We start from the raw sequence: 14,498 nt of genomic DNA, 5'->3' as shown, positions 1-14,498 counted from the left end.
AGAGTCGTGTTCCAAGTCACGACGCAGATGCCATGGCGCTGGTAGCTGCGTCCACTTCGGAGCTGGGAGTGTACAAAATCTGGGGAATGCCTCTCTGTTTCGAGGCATCAGCGGCTGTCCATCATGGCGCTTCACGACTCCAAGAACGAAGCCAGCGCTCACATCGAGATAGTTGATGCCCACAAGAAAGCTGCCAGGCCGGTGGTTGGCACCATCAGGCTGTACGACGAGGATGGCATTGTGCTGATCCCAACACCGAGCAGAGATCCCAATGGTAGCTCCAGCCCATCAAAACCATCAAGATGAGGACCGCTAACGAACATAGATCCTCTAAACCTTCCAAAATGGCAAAAGTACATCATCCTGATCATCGTCGGCCTCTACGCTGCCACCGGAAACCTGATGGCCAGTGGCATCACCGCCATCCTACCCATCGTACAAGCCTCGTACGGCGGCGACCCAAAGACCAGCGACCTCGCAACCTGGCCAGCTTTCTACATGGGCGTTGGGAACCTCCTCGCGATCCCCGTAGCCCATGCCATTGGCCGCAGGCCAGTCTATCTCATGTCGACCATCGTGCTCTCCTTCGGCTGTCTCTGGTGCGCGTACAGTGGAAGTCTGGAGTCGCACATCGCAGGCAGGGATGTCATGTCGATTGCCGCCGGCCAAGCTGAAGCGCTGTGCCCCATCATTGTACAGGAGATTTTCTACCTGCACGAGAGAGGCCATGTCATTGCGTGGTTCTGCGCGCTGCAGACGCTTGGTACTGCTGCGCTCATCGTAGCGAGTTCGTATCTCGCGAACGATCTGGGCTGGAGGTGGTGGTACGGCGTGTTCGGATGCCTGAGCGGAGCTATTGCAGTCCTCAGCATCATTTTCGTCGCGGAGACTAAGTACGAGCGCACGCTTGAGGCACTGAGTAAGTCGACCTACACCACATAGTCCAGCACATATACTAACACCCTCCAGACGGTCAAGGCATCGACGAAGACGGCACCCTCGTCCCCGTCACAACCAACACCAAGCGCCCTCTCGACACCATCAACTACGCACCCCGCTCCTTCGTCAAAGACATGCTCCCCTGGAAAGGCCACGCCCACTGGTCCGAAGCAATCTCCTGCTGGAAGCAAATGTTCCAAATCATCTGGTTCCCCAACATCCTCTGGCTCATTCTCATCAATTCCGCCGCCCTCGGTATTTACGTCCTCATGTCCGCCCTCTTCGCCGGCGTCCTCGTCCAACCGCCCTACCTCTGGAACTTCGATATGTTGGGCTATGTCTTCGCGGGACAGGTCGCAACGGCTGTTGCAGTCCCGCTCTTCTGCGGTTCCCTGAGCGATTTGATCGTCAAGACGATGAGCAAGAGGAATGACGGTGTGAGCCAGCCGGAATACCGTCTCCTCGCTCTTATCATCCCGCTGGTGTCTATCCTCATCTCGACCATCATCTACGGTATGACCGCACAGAATCCCAACAATTGGAGTTGGGCTGGCATCGCTGTCACGCTCAACGTCGAGTACTTCGGTTTCGTCGGTATTGTCGTTTCCAGTTTCGTGTACTGCATGGATGCTTACCCTCAGCGCATCGATGCTGCGCTCGTTCTCATCTGCTCGCTCAGAGGCTTCATTGGCTTTGGAATCTCGTTCGGTTCGATCGCTTTCGTTGAGAAGGCTGGGTATGAGGGTGCGTTCAATATCTGCGGCGGCATTGTGGCCGCACTGATGTTCTTGGGCATCTTTGTTTATCTGTTTGGCGAGAAGATCCGCAGTATAACGCAGAAGTGTGCTCAGGATGAGTAGACGTCGGATTGCGACTCTCAGGAGGTTAAAGTCGTCTTGGACGTATTAGTTCTCTGGAGCGAACAGCGCTGCTTCTTTAATTATGAGAAATGAGAATGAACATGTATTTATCCCAATGACATCGCTCTATGCTTCCGTTAGCAGTCAACCATGCGGGATCAAACTGACTCAAATGGATCATAATGTACGATCGTCATTGAGCAAAGGTATATTGAACATGCTCTTGACCGTACGGAAGGGTATCGCAATAACTCATTGAGTCGCCGCTCTGTAAATGGCCAAAACTCCTGTACTATGCCCATGCCGTTATACGCCTTCCATGCTATTACTCATACATCGTCATCATAGACGTGATTGATGGCGTTAATCCTCTACAAACTCCTCTTTCATGTCATCGTCCCCCTCATGTTCTTCGTAAGCGTTCACAAGGAACGGGTGGTGGAGCGCTTCTTCTGCGGTGATTCGCTTGGCCGGATTGCATTCCAGCAGGCGGTGCAAGAATTGAACTGCTTCCTTCTCGTCCTCATCCAGCTCCCTCTTTGGTTGTGTCTTGTCGCCTGTGCGGCCTGTGCACCAGAGTATGATCTTCTCCAGGCTGTGCCCACCCTCGCTATAGCTGGGTACATTGGTCTCGAATACTTGGCCGTGCAGGAGGGCTGTCTCTCGCATCTTCTTTCGTCCGAAGATGGTCGTGATCTCGAGGAGCGCATCGATGTCGTCTGCACTGTGGAAGAAAGGGAACCGCTTCGAGAGCATGGTGAGCAGGATGACACCGACACTCCAGACGTCGATGGAGCAGGTCTGCTGGGTGCACTTGAGGAGTACCTCAGGCGCACGAAAACCACGGGTACCTGCGCGGTTGGCACGGCGGCTGTTGCGTGTATCATTCTTGGGGTATGCGGAAGCGGTGTGGCCTGCTGACTGTGTCTGCGCGTAGACACTGTGTGATATTCTGTATCGACGGTCCTCCTCCGACATGTGGCAGGCGCAGTTGTGCCAGTCTGTGCCCTCTCGCTCGGCGAGGCCAAAGTCAACAAGGACTCCACGAGACTGCGAGGTATTGTAGAGGAAGTTGGTAGGTTTGACGTCGCGGTGAATGATGCCTTTCTTGTGTACCGCTGCAAGTGCAGTGAACAGGCTCTTGAAGTAACAGCGCATGTCGGAGATGCCCATGTCGCGGTAGTAATCGCGGAAGTCGCGGTGCTGGTAGTAGGGCAACACAGCGACGACCTGGTCCTGGTGGCGGAAGGCGGTGATGAGCGGACATACTGAATCCGCGTCCCTCAAATCAAACAGCAACTCGAGCTCGTTGAAGATGCGTATCGGACTGCTCGTGACGTAGATCTTCTTGATCGCGACGTAGCGAGGCTTTCTGGCAGGTTGCCTCTTGTGTGCTGGGAGAGATTTAGCCTCCTCGCGCTCGTCGATGTCCCAATCGTTGGTGTACTTGGTGTATTCGAGATCCTCGGCCTTGTAGACGGTGGAGAAGGTTCCTGTGGAAAGCGTAAGTCCAGCCCGCTACCCTGCATGCTGCAAGCCAATGATGTAGGACATACCCTCTCCAATGCGGTTAATCAGTCGGAACCGCTTGCTGATTCCGACAAACGTCTCTTCGAAGCGTGCCATGTCTTCTTGAACGGAATCTTCGACTTCTTCGTCGCTGCTGTCGGCAGTGCGCCCGCTTTCGTCGAGCGGGTTCATGCTTTCGTCCTGTGTCTCTTCGGCCTGGTCCTCTCCCATGTCGTCCTCATGGACGTCGATTGCCTCTGCATGACGCAGTGAAGTGCGTGCCTTTGCCATGGTGCGCGTGGCTTGTGATGTTGTGTCGAACGATGCGTGAATCTTTCTTCGCGGTATGGCGGCCGACGCGTTGGACCCTGGCTGGCTAGGCCGAAAGGGGAAGACTGATGGCAGACGCTCGGACCACCAACAAACAGCTGCAACGCGCCTTCCTGGGTCGGTGCATGTGCGACGGTTGCGGCCGCATCTTAACTTTCACGGCGCAAACACCCCCACCCTGGCCCGACGCTCATTTCGTCGCTTCTTGTTTCTGATTTCTGATTTCCTCAAGCGACTCTGATCATCATGGACGCCCGGGTGGATTTTGACATCAATGAGGCGGTTAAGCTGTTCGACAGCGATCCCTCCGCGATACCCACCCCCGAGGCCCCGCAGGCGCTGCAAGACTGCGAAGATGAGCCAGAATCGCTGTCGTCGCCCGGACTGATCAACAGCGAGCTGAATCCTGTGGTCGATGCCGTGGCGGAGAGTCCAGATGCGATTACTCGCAGCTCTGTGTTTGACACGCTGCAGTTTCTCTTGAAGTGCGTCCCCGCATATCCAAAGGATGCAAAACAATATGACACGGAACCTAATTCTAAACTGTTCCGACTATCTAGGCACTCATCGCAAATCCCGCCAGCCATCCTCAGCAAGATACTCGATCTCATCTCCTCGGCGCTGTCCACGCAAACCGACATCATCCACGCCGACCTCGAAGCCGAAGACCAAGATGCGATACCACACCACAAGAACCTGCTGGAGATGTATGGCTTCCTTCTCCGATGGACCATCTCCGCCGTCGAGACCAGAGCGCTTGAGAAGTCTGCCTCTGCACCAGCAGCGCGGGGGCGGGGTAAGGCCACAAAGACGAAAGCGGGAGGCGGCAAAGACGTCGTCTGGGATGCCTCAGCGCAACTAGAGACGGCTCTCGACCGCATGAGCAAGGTGCTGAGGCTCAAGCTGGGCCGAATCTTCGTCACCACCTCGGAGCGAGACACATTCATCGGCCTCTTCACCAAGCCAGTATACCACATCCTCGAGAATGAGGCAAGAGTCAAGAGCAACGCCATACGGAGTCACTGCTTCAGGGTTCTGTGCTTTGCCGTCAAGTCTCACGGTCATGCATACAGTAGGTAGAAGAGGACCTCGACAAGTGACTATGCTAATACCCATGGCAGCTGCTCAGACGTCCATCAACCAGAGCTTGACATACTTCGAGCATCTGGCAGAGCCCATGGCCGAATTCCTCTTCACACTAGCCGACGCTTTCGACTATCCACAGCTCACCGAAGACGTCTTGAAGGACATCAGCAGCAAAGAATTTAGTTCTACCGATCTGAAGGGGCCCAAGTCCATCTCGACCTTTCTTACCAAAATCTCCGAACTCACGCCGCATCTTGTCATTCGCCAAATGACATTGCTCGCCAACCTACTAGACAGCGAGTCATATACCCTCCGTTGCGCTCTTATTGAGGTGTGCGGAAACTTGATCATCATGCTTAGCAAGCTGAGCCAGGACGACCGCAGCGAGCAACACAAGCAACAAATTCGAATCTTCTTCGACGTCCTACAGGACCGCTTCCTAGACATCAACCCCTACTGCCGTGCTCGAGTGATGCAAGTCTATATCAAACTGTTAGATCTAGAGCAGAAATACCCCAAGCGCAGGCAGAAGGTCGCCGAACTCGCTGCACGTAGTCTGGAAGACAAGAGCAGTAATGTACGTCGTAACGCAGTCAAGCTGCTCGCGAAGCTCATCTCAACCCATCCTTTCACTACCTTTGACGGTGGATTGCTATCGACGAAGGATTGGGAACAGAGGTTAGCCGATGTCGACGCTCAGATCGACGCCTTACAGCCCCCGGAAGAGCTACGCGAGCGTGCCCCTGGTGAACAGACTGTAGACGAGACTCTATTGCAAGACGCAACTCAGGCCGATAACGATGAAGCACCCCAACATCCATCCGAGATGTCCGAGGAAGAGAGAGCTGCTGTGATTGCAAAGGCACAGAGGGACGCTGCGACTGCGCAAGAACTGGAGAAATTCCAAGCAGTACGCAAGTATCTGATGGAAGCGCTCAAGTTCATCGAAGTCCTCAACGACGCCGCTGAGGTGGTCACTCAACTGCTGTCATCCAAGAATAAGAGCGAAGTCATCGAGGCCATGGACTTCTTTGTCACCATCGACGCGTACAAGATCGCGAATGCGAAGCTCGGTATCCGGAGGATGTTGCGTCTTATCTGGACCAAGGGCAACAGCGACGAAGGCAAGGGTGTTCAGACGCACCTGTTGGAGTGCTACAAGGGCCTCTTCTTCGACGCGCCACCTGGATTCGACGCCAATGCAGTTGCAAACTACATCTCGAAGAATATGATCAGTCTAACATTTGGCACAACCCCCGCTGAGCTCACGTCACTCGAGCAGCTCCTCAGCACCATGATGAAGCAGGGACTAGTCAACGCATTGGTCATCCAGAAGCTTTGGCAAATATATGGATACCAGAAGAAAGACATTTCCAAGAAGCAGCGCCGCGGAGCAATCATCGTCCTGGGTATGCTCGCACTTTCGGCTCCACAGATCATCGTCGAGGAGATGGAAGTATGTTTGCGGATTGGCCTTGGGGAACTGGGCCGACGGGACCTGGGCTTGGCTCGATACACCTGTATAGCTCTGCGCCGCATGAGTCCACCGCCTGGAAAGCAGGCCTCGAACGACAAGCCAGTACAGACCGTCAAGCTTCCAAACGATCACGCAGTTCTCGTCAGACTGGCCGCTATCACAGAGATGCCATCCGATAGCAAGGAATGGTTTGGCGTTGCAGAACAGGCCATCAGTGCTATATACGTCCTTTCGAAACATCCCGACGTTTTGTGCTCCGAGATCATTCGCAAAGTCACAAAGCGTGTGTTTGCGGGACAAGCCAAAGCTGAGTCACGGCCGACGTCGAGTTCCAGTGCTGCAGAACCAATGGAGGTCGATCAGGGAGATGAGGAGATGCCCGACGCGCCTGCGGTTGAGGAACCACAACAGAAGAAGCAGAATTCGGCGCTTGCCTTATCGCAGCTGCTTTTCGTTGTCGGTCACATTGCCATCAAACAAATCGTTCACTTGGAGCTTTGTGAGCTTGAATTCAAGCGTCGCAAGGCTGAGAAAGACAAGATGGCACCGACACCTCGAAAATCCATGTCTTCGTCAGGACCCACACCACTCAAGAAAGGGCGGAAGCGGGGGTCGACCAAAGAACCAACACCAGCGCCTGAAGAAGACGATCTAGACCTCATGGCGGGAACGAACGAAGATGACTTCACAGAAGCTATTGCACACGTTCGTGAACGCGAACTGCTCTATGGTCCACAATCCCTCCTCGCAAACTTCGGCCCCCTCGTAGCAGACATTTGCGCCAACAACACGTCGTATAACCACCCGACGCTACAAGCACAAGCTGCACTGTGCTTAGCTAAGCTCATGTGTGTCAGCTCAGAGTACTGTGAGACGAACCTCGGTCTGTTGCTCACCATCCTCGAACGAAGCCAGGACGCTGTTGTGCGCAGTAACCTTGTCGTCGCACTCGGCGACATGGCGGTCTGCTTCAACCATCTCATCGACGAAAACACCGACTTCCTCTACCGCCGTCTGAACGACGGCGACCCAAGCGTCAAGCGAACATGTCTCATGACACTAACCTTCCTGATCCTAGCCGGCCAGGTCAAGGTCAAGGGCCAGCTAGGCGAAATGGCCAAATGTCTCGAAGACAGCGACAAGAAGATTGCAGACATGGCGCGGATGTTCTTCACCGAGCTGTCCACTAAAGACAATGCCGTGTACAACCAGTTCATTGACATGTTCAGTGTACTCAGCGCCGATTCAGGACTGAGCGAGGATGCCCTGAAGAGGATCATCAAGTTCCTGGCTGGGTTCATTGAAAAGGTACGTTTGAACGATCTGACCGTGTTGATGACTCTGTACTTACTTTGATTAGGACAAACATGCCAAACAGCTAGCAGCCAAACTTGCGTCCAGGCTACCGAGAGCAGAGAACGAGAGACAGTGGAACGATGTCGCGTATGCATTGAATCAGCTTCAGCACAAGGACGAGGATATTCAGAAAATGGTCTCGGATGGTTTCAAGGTTGTGCAAGCGAATGCTTAAGCTGCGTCTTCGTCTTTACCCTTTCTTGTAGTGTCGAATTTGTTTATGACTGTATGAAAGCGATGATACCCTGGGTTGGGTTGCATAGGGTCCGGGGCGGTAGATAAGCTTTGGCGTTTGGACTCACATAAGATATTTATACACGTTTTATATCACCGCGACGACGAGAAAGTACACATATAGCGTATTGTTTGAATTCGTGCGACATACTCTACACTCGTCCATCTCGTGCACCAAGAACGCCCGTAGATGCTGCTAAAAGCCAACTTTTGGACCGACATCATAAAAACCAAAGTTACGCCGGGGAAAATGCGTAAAACAAACGTCCTCTCGTGTCGTTGATCCCTTCTCATCCCAGCAATTGTACTTCCTCCTTTCCTTTATGGACCAACATTGAACTTCAGCCTCACACCCATACTAGCAAGCTCAATGTCCAGAAACTTGAGCACACCAGGTACCGCCACCACAGCGACGTCCTCACCACCACTATACCGCATGCCCTGGGCATCCATCCACAAATCCGCTTTACTGCTATTCGCATCCGCCAAGACAGCACACCTCCTGCAGCGGATCGTGAGATCCTTGCCGCTCCGATCCTTCTTACGGCCGTACTCAGCGACGGTAGGTGTAGTGCTGAGGAAGGAGCCGCAAGTACGACATATGGATGCTTTTGTGTAGTCGGAACAGTTCATGAGGCGGTCTTGCAGCAGGAAAGCTGTGCCGTGAGCGAGCAGGGAATCGCGCTCCATTTCTCCGACACGGATACCACCGCCCTTGCTGCGTCCTTTGATGGGTTGGCCGGTTGTGGAGACGACGGGGCCGGTGGTTCTGGCTTGGAACTTATCGTTTACCACTAGGGGTGTTGTTAGTATATGTATGTGAACAGTTGTGATAAGGAAATACTTACTGTGACGGAGACGCTGGTAGTAGACCACGCCGATGTAGATGTCTGCGTGGAGTTCTTGCCCTGTGATGCCAGAGTACATGGGCTCGTTGCCGTAGTAGTTGTAGCCTGCTTTCTTGAGCTGGTGCCCGAAGTAGTCGACGGCTGTGTTTTGCTCGTCGAAACGGAAGGGCGTTGAGTCTTGGGCCATGCCGTGGAGTGCTCCGGACTTTCCGGCTAGCGACTCGACGAACATACCGATTGTCATACGCGAGGGGAAGGCGTGGGGGTTGATGATGACGTCGGGTTGCATGCCGCTCTCGGAGAAGGGCATGTCTGGTGTAGGGAACTTTTGACTGACGACACCCTTCTGTCCGTGACGGGAAGAGAACTTGTCGCCGACGACGGGAGAACGGGGAATGCGTAGCTTGATACTGAGCTTTTGGCAGGGTTGCGTTCCGTCTTCGGCTCCGATGATGCGGACCTCTTCCACGAAGGCGAGTTCATCGTCCTTGTATTTGAAGAACTGTGTTTGGCCGTCGCGATTAACGTACTCGCCGGTAGCTGCGTCGTACGAAACAATGTGCCATGCGGCAATAACGTCGCCGTGGCGCAGCATGGTGCCAACACGTGGAAGACCATCTTCGTCAAGAGTCTCTTTGGATGCGGCCTTGACCAAGCCCTCAGGGGCAAAGCCGAACAACTTGGTCACTGACCTCGCCGCACGGCTCTTTCGGTTGCCTTCCTCGAGATCGCAGATCTTCGTCTTGTATACGGTTCCGTGGCCGAAACCGCGCTCGTGTGAAGATTTGTTCAAGATCATAGCGTCGTCCATGTCGTATCCGGTGTAGGAGATGACAGCAACGACGGCGTTCATTCCGTTGGGAAAGTTGTCCATGCCGTATTCGTTGTGCAACGGGGCTCTCGCGATCGGAGTTTGACCGGTTTGTAGGCGGTAGGTCTTGTTGTCGGTTCGGTATGCTGTAGCAGTTCCTGGTGTACCCATCGATTGTTTACCCATCTGACACTGGTACATGTTACGGGGCGATTGGTTGAAATCCGAGAAAGGCGTTTGGTTGGCGATGATACTGAAGATGTTGGTTGGGTCAAACTCAACATGCGTCGAATCGCCAGAAACGATCTCGGCATCCGTGCAGGCGATGGACATGTATGGTTGCTCAAACGGTCCTACGTAGTCGAGCTTGCCGAGAGGCAGGTACTTGACAGGTCGGTACATTCGAGAGCTTTGTGAGAAGAGGTAGACACCGGGATATTGACCGCCATTGGATCCGGGAATGAAACCAATCTCCATCTCTAATGGCACGTTGTGCGAGCCTTCAACCTTCCAGTAACGGAGTGTATCGGCAATGGTCTTGGCCTGCTTGGGCGAGCAGAAGCCTAAGACACGGCCATCCAGTTGTACGACCACACTCGCTTCAAGAGAGGCGGCTGACTTGCTGGATACGCCTAGTTGCGCCACAAGGTTGGGAATCGTGGAGACATCGACGTTGGAAGTGGCAATCTTGCACTTGTGCGCGAAATGGTTGAGAAGTCCACAGGGCGATCCATCAGGAGTGTGTACAGGGCACATGAATCCCCACGCCTCAGGAAGTAACTTTCGGACAGTTGTTGTCTTCAGTTGTGCGAAGAAGGCACCTCGATGCACCATTCTGAAATGTGAAATGAAACGAGGGAAGTTGAGTTTCTCAGCGACCACGACGTATCCAGAAGTTTGCTGCAGATCCAGACCCGTTGGACTGACGAGATTACCAGTACTGAGGAAGTACTCCAGAGCTTGTCCCAGGTTCATGTTTGTTCGTCGGAGGATCTTGGAGTTCCAGTCCTTGGTAAAGTCTTGGGATGTGAAAGGCTTGTACTCGTTCTTCCTTCCCCACTCCCTCAGCACAAGTTGGAAGCTGTTGAGCCACTCTTCTAGCTTCTCTTTCAAAATCATGCCGTAGAGTTGTCCGCCTAGTAGGATCTCTTGGAATTGTACAGCATCGGGGTTGTCGACAGCGCAGTCGCCTTCGACCAAAGCGTAGAGTTTCCTGGTCATGAAGAGAAGCATCCTGAACTTGTCGGCATCCTGAGCTGGTGTGACGTTGACGCAGCCTAGATGGGGTAATACTATCTTACGGAGGAATTCCGTACCGGCCTCCTCGTCGGCGACGTCGGCGGGCAGACCAAGTACAATCTTGAACTTTCCACCCAGATATGCCCGTGTCTTCGCCTTGGAGTGTAGCCCGTAGACCTTGTATGTGCGGAGTAACAGCTCTACTCGGTCGGTGACGAACTGCTTCTCTTCAAGACCTTCGGAACCGGCTGCACCGACCAGACCCTCGAAAATTTCGCGGTCATTCGTCTCGACCAGAGCCTTCATCACCATGACGATGGGAACCAGGTATTCTGACTTGCGCCATGAGAAACGGAAGTTGACGTTGCCGTCGCTGAGGTAGTGCAGGGCGTTCGATTGCGAGGTCTGGTCGGGTCGCATCGATCTGAGGGTGATACCGAACTGGGTGTAGCCGGCGCCACGGTTGGTGAAGGCGCCGCGCTTGATGGCCATGGGGTAGTTGCGACGGTTGACTTGGAGGAGACGAATGATCTTCTCGATGCCGTTAACGATGAAGTATCCACCCAGCTCGTCGGACTCTTCTTTCGCCTTGACCAACTGCGCTGGCGACATGCCTTCCAGCTGGCAGCGGTTCGATCTCAGCATGACGGGTATGCCGCCGAGATCCACGACGTCCTCGTTCCAATCTCCGTTATTGACCCTCCACTCCAGCCGTGCGCGCATCTTGCCGCGGTATGAAGCATGTCGTTCGCGGGCCTCGGCGGGATAGATGTTGCGGTTCTTGAGCGCGACCTTGTTCGAAGGCGGCAGGACGGGCTTGTCGAGGAAGACTTCTGATATGCGCAGGTAGAGACGGTTCCTCTGGCCTGCGTCTTCGGGGGATGCGTATGGGTCGCCATCGACAAAGATCTTGGTGCCAATGTCTTTTATGCCCTGGTCGAGTTGGCCGCCGCGGGTGAAGATGGTGTTGAACGAGTTGATGTGGGGATCGACGGCAGCCGCGAGCATAGGGTATGCCGTCTTGTCCTTGGGCGGGTTGCGGAACAGGTCATGCCGCCTGAGGGTATCAAACTGGATATGTTAGCCTGGCATAGTTGTGTCGAAAGTGCTCTCTTGCCTTGGTCGACCATTCCTGAGGCCTGTCTGCCCGTGCGGAAGGCGCCATGATTCCGTATGCGGCTATTACGGTGAATGTAAGATTAGGGCGCAATCAAGCGGCATGCGCAATAGTATATCAAAGAATGTGAGTGTCGCGGTCGCAAGCTGCAGCGCGATTGAAGATGCGACGCTGCGCTCGAACTTTTTTACTAGACTAGTCGGATCCATGGTTGGGCCACCCCTGCTAGCGCGCTGGCCAAAGTCACACGCCGCGGCGGCTCCATCACTCTGCTGCAGCGTGAACCACTCCGGGCTTTCCTTAGGGCGGCACAGCTCTGCTCTCTACTTCCTCACGGCATTGCCTGCGCTCTTTGCCCCCCGACGCTTCTCAGGAGACGTTGTCCATTTGCCTGTTGCTGCCAATAAGACTACGGCGATCGCGCCTACTACATGCCCCGCAGCAAGGATCAAGGTTCCCAGACTTCCCTCCGTCGCCCGTACATCACCACTCCTCCCGACCAGACGACAACTCCACCGAGTCAGCCCCTGCCCTGACGACGGCCATGGCGAACCTCTTCCGCCGCATCTACGACTGGCTGCTCCGCCTGTTCTGGTATGCCTACCTGTCCTTTCCTACTGACCCCAATGCCCACCTGGCTGCCTGATGCGCCATTTGATACTCGCCCAACTGCTCAGCTTCCGCCCAAGAAAAAGCAAACTTACCGGCGACGATAACATGGCGCTCCTGCTAACTTGCGATACCATCCAGGGCGACTGAGATGGACATTACCATGATCGGGTTGCAAAACGCTGGCAAGACTTCGCTGTTGAGAGTTCTGGCGGTGAGTATCTTCCTGATGCGGAAAGACCCTCCTGCGTCAACATCATCAACTTTGAAGACTGCAAGCTGACCCATCCGTTCTAGGGAGGAGAGTTTACTGTCGAGTAGGTCTACATCCGTCCCGAGTTGCGCAAGCCGGCGGCGACGTTGTTTCATCCGTGTCCCGATGCTACTGCTTTGCGCAACCTCGGGCGCCATCGTAGTCGGGCCCTGCGCTGACTGGCTCTAGCTCCATCCCGACGGTTGGCTTCAATATGAAGCGTGTCCAGAAAGGTCATGTAACCTTGAAGTGGTGAGTGCCCTCCATCTTCTCCCTGGTCACGCATGTCCGGCTCTTGCAGCGCCAAGCCCAGCCTTGCGGGGTGCAGCGCAATCTACTAGCCTCGAGGCGCACCTGCTGACCAGCGGCAACAGTTGGGATCTCGGAGGCCAACCTAGGTTCCGTTCCATGTGGGAGCGGTACTGCCGCGGTGTGAACGCTATTGTGTACGTCTCCTCTCATGTGATGGTGGGGTGTCGCTTATCGTCATAGGTTCATCGTCGACTCCGCTGACAAGGAGGCTCTTCCCGTCGCTGGCGAGGAACTGAAGCTCCTACTGGAGAAGCCTGCGCTGGAGGGCATTCCTCTTCTCGTCTTGGGCAACAAGTCCGACCTGCCCAACAAGCTTTCCGTCGACGAGCTGATCGAGGCGCTCGACCTCAAATCAGTGTCGCACCGGGAAGTGAGCTGCTACGGCATCAGCGCAAAGGAGGAAACCAACCTCGATGCCGTTCTCCAGTGGTTGATTGCCCGAGCCAGCAAGTGAGGTATTATGTTGTTCGTATTCGGTCGACGTAACGTGACCGCGACGGTCAGGTGCCGCTCGCAACGCATTCGACTGGGTTTGGTGTTTTCGCAACTTCACGACGCCGACGTGCCTACGTTCTTACGAATTACGGTCGTCAGCTTTACATGACATCTTTAATGATTCTTACGACTTGATGGAAGAAAAGACGGGCAGATCGCTCTGCAGGCTAGCGATGGCCATTCCAGTTCCCCAGCTCGACACATTTACTTCTTCTCATATCATTATGATGGCGACTGCCCCTTCTTCATCCTGTATCATCCTCTTTGTTTCGATTTCCAGCGAAGACGTAGCGGCTAAGAAAAGACGGAAGATTTTGGTCCAGGTATGATTGACATGTATGGTTGCGCGCGCTTCGTCTCTTGTTCGGCTCCATGAGGAGCGACCTGAGTTGCAGCGATATAATGGTATCCTCGTCTCTGTCATGTGTCGCCAATGCTGTCCTCGTGCTCGTGACTTTCGCGTGCCTCATGTGCAGGTGCGCGGCATCTGGTTTGGTATTGACAAATCGTTTGGACGGATGTTTGTCGAGGACTCCAGCGCAATTGCGTGTGAAGGCTTGTCGAGGCTCGTGGTGACTCCTCTCTCAGTCGGCCTGGCCTCCCAAATCCCATGTTGCACGCAGCTCAATGACTCCGGTACATGGTAGCGCCGCGGAAGTAGCACCTCGCGCCAAACATTGCAACAAAACGAACAAGTCACCGCGACACCGGTGGGGGAAAGAAGAAGAGAATCAATGCACCGGAAGGAAAGAAGAGAGCAAACAACTAAATTATTCGCACAACTCACGCACCGCGCTGGCAGAAAAACGGGGTGGGACCCAAGCAAAATCCATGGCCATGAACAATTGAACAACTCATCCTGCATTAGCGCCTCCCAGGGAATCCTGAGCAGAGCCCGTCTGATTGGTCAGACGGCGGCGACAGCAATGCGAACCCTTGTCGCAGAGCTGGGAGTGGAATGGCAGGATGGATTGGCAGCCGATGAGCTGGAGGGGTGCACGGGGAAGTGGGTGGGATGTTGCG

At 54.4% G+C, this 14,498-nt stretch overlaps 5 protein-coding genes across 5 annotated transcripts; 3 read left to right on the top strand and 2 right to left on the bottom strand.

Moving 5' to 3' along the window:
* Positions 1-123: 123 nt before the first annotated feature.
* On the top strand, positions 124-1,799 carry J4E83_005121 (uncharacterized protein; the record flags this gene model as incomplete). Its single annotated transcript, XM_049332042.1, has 3 exons — positions 124-274; positions 326-919; positions 970-1,799. 3 exons carry the CDS (start codon positions 124-126, stop codon positions 1,797-1,799), a joined length of 1,575 nt encoding a protein of 524 aa, XP_049189137.1.
* A 363-nt stretch (positions 1,800-2,162) lies between these two features.
* Positions 2,163-3,599, bottom strand: J4E83_005120 (uncharacterized protein; the record flags this gene model as incomplete). The annotated part of the gene is made up of 2 exons (XM_049332041.1): positions 2,163-3,292; positions 3,356-3,599. The coding sequence occupies 2 exons, from the start codon at positions 3,597-3,599 to the stop codon at positions 2,163-2,165; spliced, it is 1,374 nt and encodes a 457-aa protein (XP_049189136.1).
* Positions 3,600-3,884: 285 nt separating this feature from the next.
* J4E83_005119 (uncharacterized protein) lies at positions 3,885-7,732 on the top strand (the record flags this gene model as incomplete). Its single annotated transcript, XM_049332040.1, has 4 exons — positions 3,885-4,123; positions 4,199-4,710; positions 4,760-7,509; positions 7,562-7,732. 4 exons carry the CDS (start codon positions 3,885-3,887, stop codon positions 7,730-7,732), a joined length of 3,672 nt encoding a protein of 1,223 aa, XP_049189135.1.
* Positions 7,733-8,112: 380 nt separating this feature from the next.
* Positions 8,113-11,854, bottom strand: ACR2 (DNA-directed RNA polymerase I subunit RPA2; the record flags this gene model as incomplete). The annotated part of the gene is made up of 3 exons (XM_049332039.1): positions 8,113-8,585; positions 8,640-11,746; positions 11,817-11,854. The coding sequence occupies 3 exons, from the start codon at positions 11,852-11,854 to the stop codon at positions 8,113-8,115; spliced, it is 3,618 nt and encodes a 1,205-aa protein (XP_049189134.1).
* Positions 11,855-12,350: 496 nt separating this feature from the next.
* J4E83_005117 (uncharacterized protein) lies at positions 12,351-13,434 on the top strand (the record flags this gene model as incomplete). Its single annotated transcript, XM_049332038.1, has 6 exons — positions 12,351-12,400; positions 12,557-12,629; positions 12,713-12,732; positions 12,858-12,920; positions 13,043-13,114; positions 13,161-13,434. The coding sequence occupies 6 exons, from the start codon at positions 12,351-12,353 to the stop codon at positions 13,432-13,434; spliced, it is 552 nt and encodes a 183-aa protein (XP_049189133.1).
* Positions 13,435-14,498: the final 1,064 nt, after the last annotated feature.

This window comes from Alternaria metachromatica, assembly GCF_023757995.1.
Source record: "Alternaria metachromatica strain BMP 0045 chromosome Unknown scaffold_9, whole genome shotgun sequence".
NCBI classification, from domain to species: domain Eukaryota; kingdom Fungi; phylum Ascomycota; class Dothideomycetes; order Pleosporales; family Pleosporaceae; genus Alternaria; species Alternaria metachromatica.
The sequence above is the reverse complement of the archived record's forward strand: the minus strand, read 5'-3'. Positions and strand labels throughout refer to the sequence as shown.